Genomic DNA, 16,650 nt, shown 5'->3' on the forward strand with positions numbered 1-16,650 from the left:
GGTGAGCCGTGCACGCTTGTTGTGTTTTTGACTGAGGAAATTTATTTACGGTGTAATAGTTTTACCGTGAAATTAACTGAGATAAGTTGATTAATCAATTTTGAACATTTTATAACCTTAATTTTAATTGTGAAGTCACGAATAGTGTTTTGTATCTGTAGTCTAAACTGACGTCTTCTGCACCGTGTGACGCTCTGCCGTAGCTCTCTTGTTTTATGTGCCTCTGCGGTTTCGTAAATACCTAATAGGTCCTTGTTCTGTGATTATCTCTTCTTCAAGGTCACCATCTCTTTGCAAGTGGATCTCCTCCTGATGCATATCCGGATCCGGTTCTTCACTGTCCTCTTCAAACAAACCCAAAATATTTACGGTGGAACGTGCGGCAATTCCATCTCGTCTCTCCTCAGACACAGTCTGTTCTCTGTCAGGCATCTTCCGCGGGTCAAGCACATGTCTTGGTATGCCATCTACTTCGATGTTGTTGACTGAAGTAAATCCTGTCACCCTTCCATGCACGATGTGCATCTCCCATCTACTGGTTTAGCCGCAAGAAGATCGCCCACTTAGAGCTCAGTCAATACTTCCTCTTCTATATTCACTTGCGCAGAAGGGTGTCTCCACGAGTGTGAAGTGTGAACTATACTAGACAGCGCAATACCTCGATCATCCTGACTTTTTGCAGCCAAAGATTGTACCGAAACACTGCCTGCAGGGGATCGCTTCCACTTCTGGCTGCAGTTCTCTTTATTGTTTGATGATGTCGTTCAACTATACCGTTTCCAGCTGGTCGGTATGCCGCGCAAAATCTTTGACGAACATTCCATCTCTTACACTTATCTGTAACACTGTAGGAACAAAATGCAGTACCATTGTCCATGAGAACTACTTTGGGCGGGCCTCTTTCCCGAAACACTTCTTCCAAATGTCTGATAATCGAAGCTGCATTATCTGACTCGATTTCCCGCCACACGGCAAATCTACTCGGACCGCAATCGATAAATGTGAGTGTAACGGACGTATTGCTCCGGGCTCGGCCGCGGTCGCCCCATATTAAAATTTGATATTTGCCCTGTTGTTAAATTGAAGAATGTAAAATGCTGATGTGTGAAAAGATAAATTGTTATAACCCTCTGTTTGTAAAATGATGTAAAATGTTTTTGTGATCTTATAATAAATGAACGTCGGAGCTTGGCTAGGGGTATACGGGCAGAGAAGTATTGTGAGAGCTGGTAAAATCATAATTTAATTCGGGCACGATTGTTAGAACCGTGCCAAAACGTAGTGGGAAGCCGTGCCGTGCGCCATGCGCCGTCATAGCGTCACAAATGACCGGTGGTACGCCGTCATTACGTCCCACGGGCACGGTTCTGAGGATCACAAAGGAAGGCCGTGGTCATGTTCGGCCACGGCCCAAAACTACCGGCCGAGCGGCGGGGCGCCGCGATAGCGTCGCAAACACGGCTCACGGATTCCAGGAATCAAAGAGAAAGTGAGCCCGTGTGCGCGTCATGCGCCCGCTGGCGGCTATAAAACGGGCAACAGGCCCTCAAAACGTCAGATATCCAGAAACCACCACCAGCTCTACACCTCTCTCTCTGCTCTGCCCTCTACCTCGCTCCGACTTCTGACTCTGCTCGCCTTCTTTCACTATGACCCCCGCCTCACCCTGGACCACGGACTGCCTACCCCTTCGGACCAGACTCGGAATCAGCTCAAGAACAAGCGACAAGCAATCGGATCAGCTCTACAGCGGCTTCAGAGACGGCCCCGTTCTACCCCTCCACGCCACTGAAGGACGACATCTCACGCCTCCACAGATTGGGATCACCGGCCCCTTACAGTCTTGTGTGTCACACGATTACGTCTGATACAGTGAGTAAACATTTCCTACCGAAATGAGTAACATCAACTGCCAAGCGACTCCAGGTTGTCACAACATTAAGATTACCCGCTTCATGGGATGATGGTGGAGGGTCAATTGTCCTGCATTGTACGCAGGAACGCACGCATCTATCGACGTCCTTTCTTCTCGCCTCGGGATCGACCAGCCGGGCAAGATGAAGCGTTCACTTTACTCCAAAGTGATGCTGAGCATGAAGAGTTTCTACGCTTAAAGCACATGTTTGCTCACCAGTTCCACTTTCAAGTCTCTCCCACCTATCTTCACACTCTGAGGAGTCTCTTACACAACGTTTCCTGTCATGGCTACTCTTTGCCCGGTTCTTGCAAACCCTAGTAAGTACATCAGTTTTATTTCTACAGGACAACAAGGGTGATCGACAATGTCAGATCAAATTCTTCTACAATCTCCTTCATCAACTCCAAGCGTCACTTAACGATCATCTCTGACACGACTACTCCCGGTCAGTGTAGATCTCACCCAGCACAAAACCGTCGCCGAATCTGTAATGATCTCCAGAGTTTGAAGATTTCACTTGAGAGTCAGATTTAATCCCTTAAGGAAGGAAAAGTACCAGCATTTACAAGACTTAAAACAGACATTAGAAGAGGATTACCACTCCTTTAACGATAATCTTCCGCATCATTAAAATCATTAAAATGCATCTAAATAGACTGCCTCGACATACACATACATTGTTGTGTTTTATTTTGTAAATGTAAAATTCCTATCTCCCAAATTTTCCGCTAGGTTGTTCATAAAACTGTTTGCAGAAAAGTATGTATCTTTTGTAAAATGCGTATCTCCATTCTCGGTTTTTACGTAAACTTCCTAACTCCGATTTGAAATAGAAAGCCTTAACTTACAAAAGTTTAATGATTGAAAATGAATTTCCAAATATATTATATGTTCGAAACATAAATAAAAAGAATAAGCCGTCTTTCATTTTTTTTCACTACGAGGTTTTTTGTGCCTCCTGTAAAATTTTACATTTGGGAGTTACGCATTCAATGAATTAATGTGACGATAAGTAAATGTGGATATAAAAATATAATAATATAAGTAAATGTGGATATAAAAATATAATAATGGGAGTGAATGTGGATATAAAAATTTAATAATGTGAGTAAATGTGGATATAAAAATATAATAATGTAAGTAAATGTGGATATAAAAATATAATAATGTAAGTAAATGTGGATATAAAAATATAATGTGAGTAAATGTGGATATAAAAATATAATAATGTGAGTAAATGTAGATATAAAAATATAATAATGTTAGTAAAACGTGGATATAAAAATATAATAATGTAAGTAAATGTGGATATAAAAATATAATAATGAGAGTAAAACGTGGATATAAAATAATAATGTGAGTAAATGTGGATATAAAAATATAATAATGTGAGTAAATGTGGATATAAAAATATAATAATGTGAGTAAATGTGGATATAAAAATATAATAGTGTGAGTAAATGTGGATATAAAAATATAATAATGTGAGTAAATGTGGATATAAAAATATAATAATGTGAGTAAATGTGGATATAAAAATATAATAATGTGAGTAAATGTGGATATAAAAATATAATAATGTGGATATAAAAATATAATAATGTGAGTAAATGTGGATATAAAAATATAATAATTTAAGTAAATGTGGATATAAAAATATGTATTTTTTTTTTTTTACTTAGATACAAAAAAGTGAACTTAGATACAAATGTAATTTGGTGTGATAGTCCTCAAAGCATCCACCATATGCAATTTCGAGCAATTTACCAGAACCACTGGCCATTTTTAAAAATCACTATGATGCCGATTGCTAACATAACTTAATTTGTAACTATAGGGGAAAAACTTTACCCATGTTTTATTACCAACACTACGAAATGAATGCTTAATTATCTATAGAGCGATTGGCATTTAAAATTTGAAACCCAGATATCACCCATATGTCCATTTTTCGTTTTTAAGCTGACATACTTCAGACCCGCCGTGCTGACATGGTTTGAGTTTAAGACGTAGCGATACACCCCTGCCTGACCAACAGGGTTGATGCCAATGGGTTAATTTCATTACACACCATGCTTACCACACATTTTCCTAGTAATCCAACAATTATGACCCCGGTGCATCAGTTAATGCAAGGTTATTAAGATAGTTGTAAGTCATATAGCAGTATTATGTATAAAGACCCAGTTGGTCATAAGTATATTAGAAGTCAGTAGTAATAAATTTTACCTGTATGTTGTTAGTTATAAGTTATAGGCTAAATAAATTAAGTTGTAAAGTGCCCTTGAGGTTATTTTCCCACGAAAACGGTAATATACAAATAATACAATCAATACTATTATTTTTGCGGTGTTTGTAATCGTCGATTATTACAAGTTCTACTTACTAAACAGACCATTTCAAAGAGTTTAGATTCTAAATGGCGATATTTCAATTTAAAAAAGATGAATACCAAATTAAATTCATTTAACAAAAGCCAAATGCTATATTATTATATGATTTCCAAAGCAAAACTAGACATTACAATATCAAACTGTTATTATAACAGTGAAAACTTAATTAGCATAATTATTCTTCTATCAACCTGAAAAATAAATAATTACTATTTTAGAATTTTGGAAATCTTGGAGAATGGTACAGTTTTAGTGATTGGACCGATGAGGTTAAGTTAGGTAAGGTTGGGTTAGGTATGGTTAGGTTAAGTTAGTGTCCAATCTCTGATAAGAGAGGCACAGCAAGGACAGGAAGAATTTAACCAATTTTCCTATTGTTTCGGCTGATAATAGTTAGGTAAGGTTTGGTTAGGTTAGCTTTCAATCTCTGATAGGACAGGCACAGCAAGGACAAGGAGAATTGAACCAATTTACCTAATGTTCTGGCTGATGAGATTGGGCTGCAGGAGATCGGAGGCGGAGGAAGGGTCGTAGAGAGGATTGTAGTACTCGTTCATGTGACTGGCCATGTAGCCCCACAGGGAGAATGTTCTGTCCGATAGCCTGCAATCAGAACATTTTCATTCAATGTTAATATTATTACTAACTAGTTAAAGTGTACCCAACGTTGCTCGGAGACTTTTCTCTATAAATCTATAAATATAAACCTTCCGGAAGAAATTCTCTAAATGATAGTGAAAACTATATCCAAATCCGTTGTGTAGTTTAGAAGAACTAAGCGCATAAACAGACAGACGCGGATAGCGACTATGTTTTATACTATTTAGAGATAACCACTTGAGCGATGGGGTATAGGCAAAAACAATTATGGAGATTACCGGACATTTGGTTTTGGATTAGGCAGCGCTCATTCAAAAAATCATACCTCCAAATACTAATATGGAAACATACAAAACTGTGGTTGAAAGCCAATGAATTCAACTATAGTTTATCGTTAATCTCATATTTGTAGGTTTTATAATTGAAATGTTTGCAGAAATTTAAAAATAAATTTGAAAAAATCGTCTACCTAAATTTAGACAGCCATCGCTCAAGCCCCTTGTAATTTCTTTGTCACTTTTCTATTGTTCTGTTTTATCACTACTCTGTTTAGTCATGAAACCATATATCTCACCTCAAATCCAGGCGATCCTTCTCACAGTTGCCCACGAAAGTCCCATACTGGCAGGCATGTGCGTGGTCGTGCAGCGCTATGAGGAAGCGCTCCCCAAACTGGAAGGCAGAGGGACGCGCACGTGATAGCTGCCACACGGCGTCCAGCAGCTGCCCAAACACCGGCGACCGCTCCTTCGGCTCCCCCAGTACGTGGCCGCAGCGCTCAGAGAACTTGTGCCCGAACGAGAGCCAATCTTTCTCGATGAGGGCCTGGAAACAGAATGCTATAAGTGAGATGGGCAGTCAGGCACACTAATCTATACATTCTGAAAGAGATAGACATTCAAAATAGGTTAACTATCGTTGGCAAAGTGGGCAGCAGGAGAAGCTGAGGAGAAGAGAAGCTCACAGAAGCATTGGATTGTTCACGTATCACAGGCGTCGGGAATACCGGTGTCCACGGCTTTCCACGATATATACATACACAACTGTCATTGGATATGGTTTTTGTGCTCAACAGCTCGGTAATGGGAAGTTTTGGTGGTTTCTTTGTTCTTTACTTTACACCTTACTTTCTTTAAAAAAAACTTATCCTCTACAAAATATTCCCGATGATAGAGGCTCCGATAGGCCTATAATTTCAGAGTCTCCTGCGTGAGTAATTTATCCAGCTAACTAACCATTAAACACATCAAGCTCAGAAACTAATTGTTGGGAAGTAAGAGCTTCACAGACGCACTCATAGAGGGCAGTGCATAGAGCTTGCATGGAAGTCCGCAAGATGGCAGCCAGTGGCCAGTAGTCGCCAAGGCCAGTGGGAATGCTCCCAGACAAACCTTAGGTTGCAGATCTCAATTAGCCAGCTTTTAGTTAGGTCGACTATAGAGTCACTATTGTAATATGCGAAGTATTAATAAATCCCTGATTTATCACAAAGAACCATTTATTTATAATATCCTTCCACGACGAGTTGGAGAACTGTTTGCGGGAACACAACACTAATTATAAAAATTATTCTAAAACTACCAATCATCAGCAGTCTCCAAACACAGAACTCTGTTTGACTATGTCCAAACTGCTTGTAATACTAGATCCAAAGGACATAAAGTCGACGGCAATCCATCACCGCGTGAGTCATTCTGCAATGCCATTCCACGGCGGTAATAAACCTACATCGGTAAGATCAATTTAGGATTTGTTCAATGTAAGGAAATAGTCCTACAACGAAAATGGTCACTGAAAAAAAAACCCTGACTATTGTCTCGATAGTTACCTGAAAGCCCTTGACTGTCCTATAGTAGGGATCCAGCATGATGGAGGCCAGCGAGCAGACCTGTGCAGTGCGATCCCAACCATCGCTGCAGTGGACCACCACGGAGACGCCTCGCGCGATGGCACCCGCCACCACGCAGGACGTCTCCAGCACGCAGCGGACATGACGCAGCCACTGGGAGGACTCCAGACCGTTGAGGAAGGCGGACATCGACTGGGTCTTCTGCTCGCAAGCTGGAAGAGAAAATAATTTATAATAGGGAATTCTCTTCACACCAAAAAATCACTTATTATTAATTATTCACATGTAGAAACACTTCAGACACAAGAATACATAGTTTTTATAATTTTCAAAAATCATTTATTAAAGTTATAATGACTTTAAAAACAGGCGCGAACGAAATATTTCAATGCAGCTAAAAACGCCCGGTGATTGATCAAGCGTTCAAGGGCGAACGATGACGTCACTGTTGACCGGCCTGAGTAGATCCTGCCTACCGATGGCATCGGCGGCGGCAAAGGTGTGACGTAGCGGTCAAAATGGCGCATGACCATTTTCAGAGCCGAAATAGCACGCAATTTTTAAAACAACTACAAAAAATTGAAAATGCATTTAAAAAAAAAGAAAAAAAAGAGGCACATAATAAAATAATTATCTTCATTGAAATAAATTATTTACAAAATGCACGAGAATTCCCTATTGATTCCATGACAAAACAGAATGAAGAAAAATAAATAATAAACAATTATTTTCTTAGAATTGTTTGTTAAAAACACAAATTCTGTGGAATAAGAACAATGCATCCAACAAATGCCATGTTTATAAGTTTGTTTCGCAATTTCAAGAAGACAATGAATAACAAAGACAAGATACTAATTTGCATTCCAGAAATGGAATACCAAAAAATTATTTTAACTTACTTTCGATGACCTTTTGCAGACTGTTTCGCATGACATGGATGTTTTCTATACCAAGAAATTGAAATTTGATATTTTCATAAAATGCTTCATTCTCATATCCTTTCCCGGCAGCACGATTAGCCATGGCATTTATCTGAAAGGATGGAACCATAATAGATTATCAATAAACATAAAAGAGGGTCTTAAACATTTACAAGGTCAAAATAATTTAACAACTAATCTATCTTCTATATATTTAAAAATAAAAATGTAAATGTTCCCTAGTTCTAAATCTTAAATCTCCATAAGTTCTTCACAGATTTCTTTGTAATTTTGACACAACGTTGCAATCGAATATGCGTGTGTTTTTATATACCTATGTTATATAGATGTCACCTTCGACAGATAAAAACATGCTTTTTTTAAAAACCAGTCCATCTATTGGACAAATATGCTTTTTTGAAAAACAGCACTACTGGATGTAAAATCAACATGCGCTATTGTTTCTTTATATGCACAGACAGGGGTATAGCTAGTAAATATAGAAAAAAACATTCTTACCCTCGGTCTTGTATCAACAACATACATAAATCCACAGTTAGGATTGGTCCGCCGAATGCAATCCAGCATTTGTTCATCTTCCAAACACCTGGAAAATAAAGAGGTATTCAATAAGCATACTTTTAGTAGTCTCAGAGAGAATTCGTACATAACGTCATCGATGACCGTCCTAAAATGCTTACTACCATAACCTCTAATTGACAGTTTTGGCACTCACAATAGTGCATAATTAGAAAAGACACTATAATTATTTTTTTTATATTTATATAGGGTTTTCCAATAAGAGGTGTTATTTTGAATAGCCCGCTATTTCGGTAGATGTTACTTTTGAAGCTGTCATTTTTTGACATTTGACAAGTAGAAACTACGCCATTAATAAAAATGGAACGATACACGCTTCAACAACGCATTGAAATTATTAAAATTCACTTGAGTGAATCAAATGCAAATCATCTTGAGTGATGAGGTCCATTTCCACCTCGGTGGCTTCGTCAACAAGCAAAATTGTCGCATATGGGGCTCGGAAAAACCAAGAGTTATTGTTGAAAACCCTCTCTATCCTCAACGTGTGACTGTTTGGTGCGGTTAATGGTCCGGCGGAGTCATTGGACCTTACATTTTCGAAAATGAGGCTGGAGCAACAGTTACGGTGAATGGATTGCGCTATCGAGAGATGATTAATGATTTTTTATTGGATGGTATTGATCTGGACAACGTTTACTTTCAACAAGACGGCGCTACGTGCCACACAAGCAACGAAACCATTGATCTTTTACGATTGAATATCAAAATAACACCTCTTATTGGAAAACCATGTATAATGTAGTGTCTGTGAGTGGCAGCCGCGTGGCGGATACCTGGCAAGATGCGTGGAATTTATTTTTTAAATCTATGGTTTTATTCCTAGATTGATGAAATTTTGTACACTTGACCTTCAAAACAAAAGGGGATCACTGTCTACATGAAATTTTGAAAAACTTATTATCGCATACATATCAAGTCGGCGTTGGATCGGCACCGCCTCGCCTCATTTTACTAGCTTGTCCGAGGTGAGGCGATGCCGTTACGATGCTGATTAGTGTGCGTTGCAGTAAGGAGTTTCATACAAAGAATTCTGAACGGCTCGAGCTGAAGCGATGCTTATCTGGTGCCGGGGTGATATGTGTGCAACAACCTTAAAGCCCGGGCAACGCCGGGGACTTCAGCTAGTTAAAAATAGAGTTACAGAAAGCCCTACGTTTAAAACGGTTCCATGATAACTCATCAAAATGACAATTCAACACACCTATAAAAAGTGTTATAAAGTTATGAAAAGTGATGAAACAAAAACTAGGTTAAATGGGTTACATATGTAACTATATAACCTACTTTTTGTTTCATCACTTTTAATGACTTTATAACACTTTTTATAGGTGTGTTGAATTGTCATTTTGATGAGTTATCCGGTCACCGTTTAAAACTGGACATTGGGAAGTGATCAGCAATATACACTAATGCAGCAAGTACACGAAGAGTCCATGAATCGTTAAAACTACAAATATTTAAAGGAGACCTATGTTCAGAGCTGGACGCCGGTAGGCTGATTTATTTATTTATTTAACGCCCAGAGGGCTTTTACATGTAGGTGGTATAATTTTAATGACAGTTTTGAAACATAAGAAAGAAATAATAAAAATAAAATTACATTAAAAAATAATATATGCAAGAAGCAAAATTAAAAATAACAAGAACATAAATTAAAAAATGCCGCGATTTGACTGGTTTACAAAAATATAACTTCCATTTAGAATAGTGTTGAAATAAGTCTTTTACGTAATCCACAAAATTCGCAAAGTTAATATTAAATATATCGACATCACCCAAGTATTGGTTTCCCATAGTGTGAAACCGTTGTATTGGGGAGTTCGCAATGTAATTGCACTTATGTGTGTTGCAGTAGAATAGTGTATTTTGTCGTGTTGTTATTGTAGGTATTTGTAAATTTATGAGTTGCAGAAGTTCGCAACAGTTGAATTTAGAATTGTGAATAAAAAAGTTAAGTCGTTTATTTTACTCCTGTCTTCCAATGTGTGTATTTTTAGGGTATTTAATAAGAAATGATATTGTAAGTCTTCTAGTGGGATATTTAATTGATGAAGGAGAAGAGATAATTTGATCAATTTAAACCAACCTAGCACTGAATCCACTCAGCGGCTGTGAGCAGCGCGCTATGGCGGCCTTATTGTGATGCAGGTAGGACAGAACTGGCAGCCTGCCTCGGGAGCGGAAACGGGAACTGCCCAGCAGGACCTGGGAACTGGCCGAGGCTGGGACGTACAGGTCTCGCGGGTAGGTGTCGCACAGCTGGAATTAAATTATAATGGAGGTATAAATACAGAGCTACATCTCATGGTTGGATTTGGCTTCCTCTACAAATACTCTCCACTGGTTGCGGTCACTTGTCATTCGCCTTCAGTCCTCAATCCAGTGATAGCATGTCTGTTGAGAAGTCATCGTATCTGGGGGATATTGAATTTCCTCCCTTGGAAAGTGTAGTGTATGGAGTATTGTGCCTTTATGCGGTGAAGGTAGTAACTCAGTAAATAATACATGATCTTGTACTGGTATTTATTGGGGAGCTGTTGTAACAAAAGAGGCACACAACTTGCATGCATCGCCTTTTATAAGATCTCGCAAGCATGCTATCTCACTTGCACAGACATCACAGAAAGAAAGGGAGTTTTTTGGAAGAAGGTAAGCAATCTGGGGAATTTCAACCATCAACAGTACCTATAATTAACCTCGATTCAGGCTTAGTCCTAGTGAGGTTGATTTTTATGAGAAAAAAACGTGATTTATGTATAGTGAGATGCAATAAATAAATAAATAAATTACACATTTTATTTAGTGACCGTCAGTAAGCGACATGTCAAAGACCAATGCGTATAAACTTAGTTGTCTCAAATGGTTTGTGTCCATTAAACATTATACGTTGGTAAGGGGATTTCCATCGGTTTCATAAACTGATGTTGTTGTCCTTGGCAATCTGGCTAAGACCCAGGAGCCGGTACGTCAGTTTGTATTTTAAGCCTGGCTTGAGAAATATTTAAGTCTGACAAGTTGCTCTTTGGTAGAAGCCCTGACAAGATATGCCTAGTGAAACCATTATTAAAAGAAATACTGATATACCGGCCCGATAATATCTTTCACATATAATTTTGGTGATTTTTTTTTTTTTCACATTTCCAATAAGTTATAAATATGGCCTGATAAAAATTAGTATAAGAAGTATTTATTTATTCTTGAAGTAGAAGATAATACTAATAAATCTAAAGGAAACATGAAATAGAACAAGAGACAGAAAATAAAAAGATAGTCTTAACTGGGATTTGAACCCAGGATCTCTGTCTGTCGGGACAAGTTACCCGTGTGAATGTTAGAAATGAATGCTGTTGTAAACACACGCGTAATTTTGTTCTAATAATTTTGACAACTTTAACATTGACCTTAGTGTTTGGTAGTGTGTGTGACAAGTGACAACTACCATAGACAAAGTACCTGGGCAAGGTGCAGTGAGAAACGTATTTATATGTGAGGTGCAGTCGGGAATTAAAAGTGCTGCTATAATTACAGCTATTGCTCCCATGACAACCAATCAGAATACCGCCACTACGCCATGACAACCAATCTGAATACCGCCACTACGCGCTCTACCAGGGCAAATGTGACGCAAGATGCAAATGAAAAAAATCTATCTGACAGTATTCAAAAAATGTTCAGAAAGGAGTTTGATTTAATGAAAACCTATTTTGAAAATAAATTAGAAGAGCAATCCAAAATCTATGAGAACAAAATGGATGAATTATTAGAAAAGAACTTGATTATCCTGAAAGAGATGAAATTTTTTTCTGAAAAATATGAAGAACTAAATACAAAATGTGAGAAAATGATAAGTGAAAATAAATGTCTCTCCGAAAACATAAAAAATAAAAGCGACGACCTGAAAAATGACCTCAAAAAAATAACTTTAAATGAATCTTATGCTGAGAAAGTAAAAAAACATGAGCCTACGGTAATGATTAAACCGAAAAATAAACAAGAAAATGTCAAAACTACAATGGAAATTAAAAAAAATATTGATCCCATAAACTGCGGTGTGACGGGTGTAAGAAACGCAAAAGATGGTGGAATAATAGTTGAATGTAAAAATGCGTCGAATATAGACAAGATGTGTGAAGAGGTAAAGGGAAAATTAGGAGACAAATACGATATTAAAAAAATTACAGCGAAGAAACCAAGTATCAAAATTGTTGGAATAACACAGAAGCAAGACAGAGAGGAAATCGAAACAAAAATAAAATCACAAAATGAAGACATATTCGAAAAAAGTTCAAATATTGAAGTAACTTACATAAAAGAGTTTAAAAATAAAAGAGACCAGATAAATTATACAGTATATGCGGAAGTCGACGGAAACACTTACATGAGAATAATAAAGGCCGAAAATATATATATAGGGTGGGACAGATGCCGGGTGTACAATAACATAAATATAATGAGATGCTTTAAGTGCAATGGATATAACCACAAGGCAATAGAATGCAAAAATCAAAAATCATGCTCTAAATGTGCAAAACAACATGACATAAAAGAATGCACAGATGATGAGGATATTCAATGTATAAACTGCATAATGACAAATAAAAGATTGGGACTCAAACTTAATACAAATCATTCAGCTACAAGTAAGGAATGCCCAGTATATAAAAGAAAAGTTGAAATAGAAATGAAAAAAATCGATTTTTTAGGCTGAAGGAACAGATCTTATACCTAAACATACAAAGCCTTATATCACACCATGAAGAGCTCCAAATATTATTAGAGGAGAGAAAGCCACAAATGGTTATGTTAAGTGAAACACATGTCACAGAAGACATAGAAGATAATGAAATCAATATTCCGCAGTACAATACTATAAGATGTAACTCATATAGCAGACATACGGGTGGAGTAATTCTATTAATCAAACAAAATATAAAATTTGAAATAATAACCAATGATCAACACGATAAAACAGCGTGGATGTTGGCGATAAAAGTAAAAAGTGGCTTAAAAAAAGGGGTCTACTGTATTGTATACCGTTCACCTAATTCGAGTATGAAGGATTTCTTAACGTACTTCGAAAAATGGTGTTCAGAGAACATCAAAGAAAGACAACCGAATATTATAGTAGGAGATTTCAATATAAACATGAATAAAAATTCAGACACTTATACAAAAAAACTTAAAAATATCATTGAGTTCAATGGGATGAAACAACTGGTAAAAGATCCCACTAGAGTGACTCTGACATCAAGTACATTAATTGATCTGGTGATAACAAATGTATTTGAACTACAGGTAAATCTTTTAGATTCACCCAGAATCACAGATCACTCCATAATTCAAATTATAGAGCAAAATAGAAATACGGAAAAACATTTTATAAAAACCAAAGTTTACAGGAACTATGCAAAATATGACGAAGAAGAACTTAGATTACAACTCAGAGCACAAAATTGGAATGGAATAATGGAATTAGATTTTGATATGAAGGTAGAAACACTCATAAAAAATATAAAATATTCAATTGATAAAATTGTACCAGAAAAACAAACTAAGAACCAATCAAAAAATAAATGGTACAACAATAAACTTAGAAGCATGCAAAAGGAAAGAGACAGATTGTATAAAATAGCAAAAATAACGAGGAGCTCGGACAACTGGGAAAACTTCAAAATCTATAGAAACAGGTATACCACTCAATTAAAAAGTGTAAAAAATGAATACTACAGAATTAAAATAGAGGAAGAAAGGGGAGATCAGAAGAAAATGTGGAAAACAATAAAATCGTTACTGAAAAATGAAAATAACAGTATTGCATATGAAGACATAATATTCCCCCCTGGAACAGATGGGTTAAATATAGCCAATAAATTCAACAATTATTTTATAAAAAGTATTGAAAATATTAACGAGAGTATTCCGAAAATTGTTTATAATGTTCATGATGAAATTGAAGAAAGAAATATAGAATTGGAAATTAAAAAAATAACAAAGGAGGAATTAAAAGTAATTCTGAAACAAATGAAATCAAAACCCAGTCCTGATGGAATAACAATACAATTAATAATTCAATCATTACCAATCATTGAGAATTACTTACTTAATTTTATAAATGAATCTATCACCTTAGGAAAGTTCCCTCAATCATGGAAAATATCAAGAGTCATCCCAATACCGAAAATAAAAAATACAAAAAAATGTGAAGAATATAGACCAGTGAACACGCTCCCTAAGTATGAACAAATACTTGAACATATAATAAAAAAACAACTTGTTGATTTTATAGAAAAATGGAATATATTATGTGAAGAACAGTGTGGATTTAGAAATAACCAATCTTGTGAAATGGCTCTCAATCTAGTTCTGGAGGACTGGAAACAAGACTCAGATAAAAATAAATATGTGATCGCAGTTTTCCTGGACTTTCAGAGAGCTTTTGAAACGATAGATAGAGATATAATTATTAAAAAACTATCTAAAAATGGAATAAAAGGAAAGGCATTGAAATGGTTCAAGGATTATTTAAGTAATAGATATCAAACCACAAAAGTGGGTGAGACAATATCCGAACCAGTAAAGATTACATTGGGAGTACCACAAGGGTCGGTTCTCGGACCTATTCTTTTTATAATGTACATTAATGATATGGTGAAAGTATTGAAACATTGTAAAATAAGATTATTTGCAGACGACGCACTGATTTATATAACAGGAGAAGATTATGAACTCATAATGAACCATCTCAATGAAGACCTACATAATATATCAATATGGCTGAAGAAAAATAAACTTAAATTGAATGTAAACAAAACAAAATTCATGAACATTGGAAAACGAGTAACGCAAACAAAAAAAGACATATTGATAGACGGTGAAGTATTGAAAGAAGTATTTGAAATGAAATATTTGGGGGTAATAATTGACTCCAAATTAACTTTTGCTCAAAATACAAAACAAATTATTAAAAAGATTGCCAAAAAAATCTCACTGTTGGGAAGAATAAGAAGATTCCTTAACACAGTTTCCAGTAAAAATGTGTACAACGCAATTATTGTACCACACATAAATTACTGTAGCAGCATTCTATTCTTATCCAACGACGGTTTAATGAAACAAATGACAATTCTACAAAATAGAGCAATGAGAACCATATTGAAGAAAAATAGATATACAAAAATTAAGAACATGTTGAAGGAGTTAAATATCTTGTCATTTAAACAAATTATTTACTTTAATACCATATTTTTAATCTACAAGATAATCAATGGTCATACGTCTAGTGAATTCCTGAGAAAAATTGATAAATTGCAGAACAAACACACACATGAGACAAGGAAAAGAAATGAATTGAGACTCCCCTTCAGGAAAAAAACACAGAGTCAAAAGTCATTGATGTACGGAGCGTTGAAGATATTTGGAGAGCTACCAGAAGAAATAAAATCAGAAGAAAACATAAAAACATTTAAAATTAAATTAAGAAAATATGTGATTGATTCATTTTAAATGTGTTACCATAATTATATGTATATAAGGATTGTATTAGGACATAGATAACTATGTACCTACTTAAAATACCACAATAAACAATAAACAATGTCTTTATCCACTCGACCATTGGGACCTATTATTATACATCATATTTGCGGATCTCATTTGGTCTAGTATATGTATCTTTTCTCTTCTGACTTGTTCTCTTCACGTTTCGTTTAGATCTATTAGTATTATTTTCTTCTTCAATGATATAATAATAATATTTAGATGATTTATATAGCACCGTTTTTGTGCAACATCACCTCAAGGATTATATATTACATTATTGTGTGATTGTGTTGTGGTTGATATTATATTATTGATTGATTATAATCTTCTTCAAAACTTATTGATTGATTATAATCTTCGTTATTAATTGATCATAATCTTCGTTATTAAAAGTTATAAATTGATTTTAATCTTCTTCAAAAGTTATTAATTGATTTATAATCTTCGTTATTAATTGATTATAATCTTCTTCAAAAGTTAAAGAAAAATTGTTACAATAAAAATTTAATATTGTTTTGTTAAATTATATTGTTTTGTTAAAATTTTAGGAAATAAATATTACGTATCTCAATTTTAACATTATTGATATAAAATGAGTTGTTGTCTCACATCATAGTCCTTGTTGGCGGTGCAAAGCACCCACTGGTCATTGGGGACCCGCATGCGCTTGTACTCGTCTCTCAGGCTGAACATGTCCCAGCCCACGGCCTTGGTCATGTCTTCCGAGCTGGACGTGTAGTGGAAGCAGTACAGGTCCTCGATGTGCACTGGAACCACACACAAGTTACAGGCATACCACTGAGAGATGTGTTCAAATTATTATTGAAA

The 16,650-nt window shown here is 36.0% G+C and overlaps 1 protein-coding gene across 2 annotated transcripts in view; it reads right to left on the bottom strand.

Annotated features, from left to right (window-relative positions):
- Nucleotides 1–16,650, bottom strand: part of Mtmr6 (Myotubularin related protein 6) — a 162,678-nt gene that overhangs the window by 21,897 nt on the left and 124,131 nt on the right. For both annotated transcript variants that reach the window (XM_089644798.1, XM_089644797.1), the window contains exons 4-10: nt 16,432–16,589; nt 10,370–10,542; nt 8,200–8,287; nt 7,660–7,792; nt 6,740–6,972; nt 5,486–5,736; nt 4,786–4,914 (exon numbers count right to left, since the gene is read on the bottom strand). In XM_089644798.1, coding sequence (XP_089500924.1) covers nt 4,786–4,914; nt 5,486–5,736; nt 6,740–6,972; nt 7,660–7,792; nt 8,200–8,287; nt 10,370–10,542; nt 16,432–16,589 — 1,165 coding nt within the window. The remainder of the gene's footprint in view (nt 1–4,785; nt 4,915–5,485; nt 5,737–6,739; nt 6,973–7,659; nt 7,793–8,199; nt 8,288–10,369; nt 10,543–16,431; nt 16,590–16,650) is intronic.

This window comes from Hesperophylax consimilis, chromosome 21, assembly GCF_061612785.1.
Source record: "Hesperophylax consimilis isolate HC1 chromosome 21, BYU_Hcon_1.0, whole genome shotgun sequence".
Taxonomy (NCBI): domain Eukaryota; kingdom Metazoa; phylum Arthropoda; class Insecta; order Trichoptera; family Limnephilidae; genus Hesperophylax; species Hesperophylax consimilis.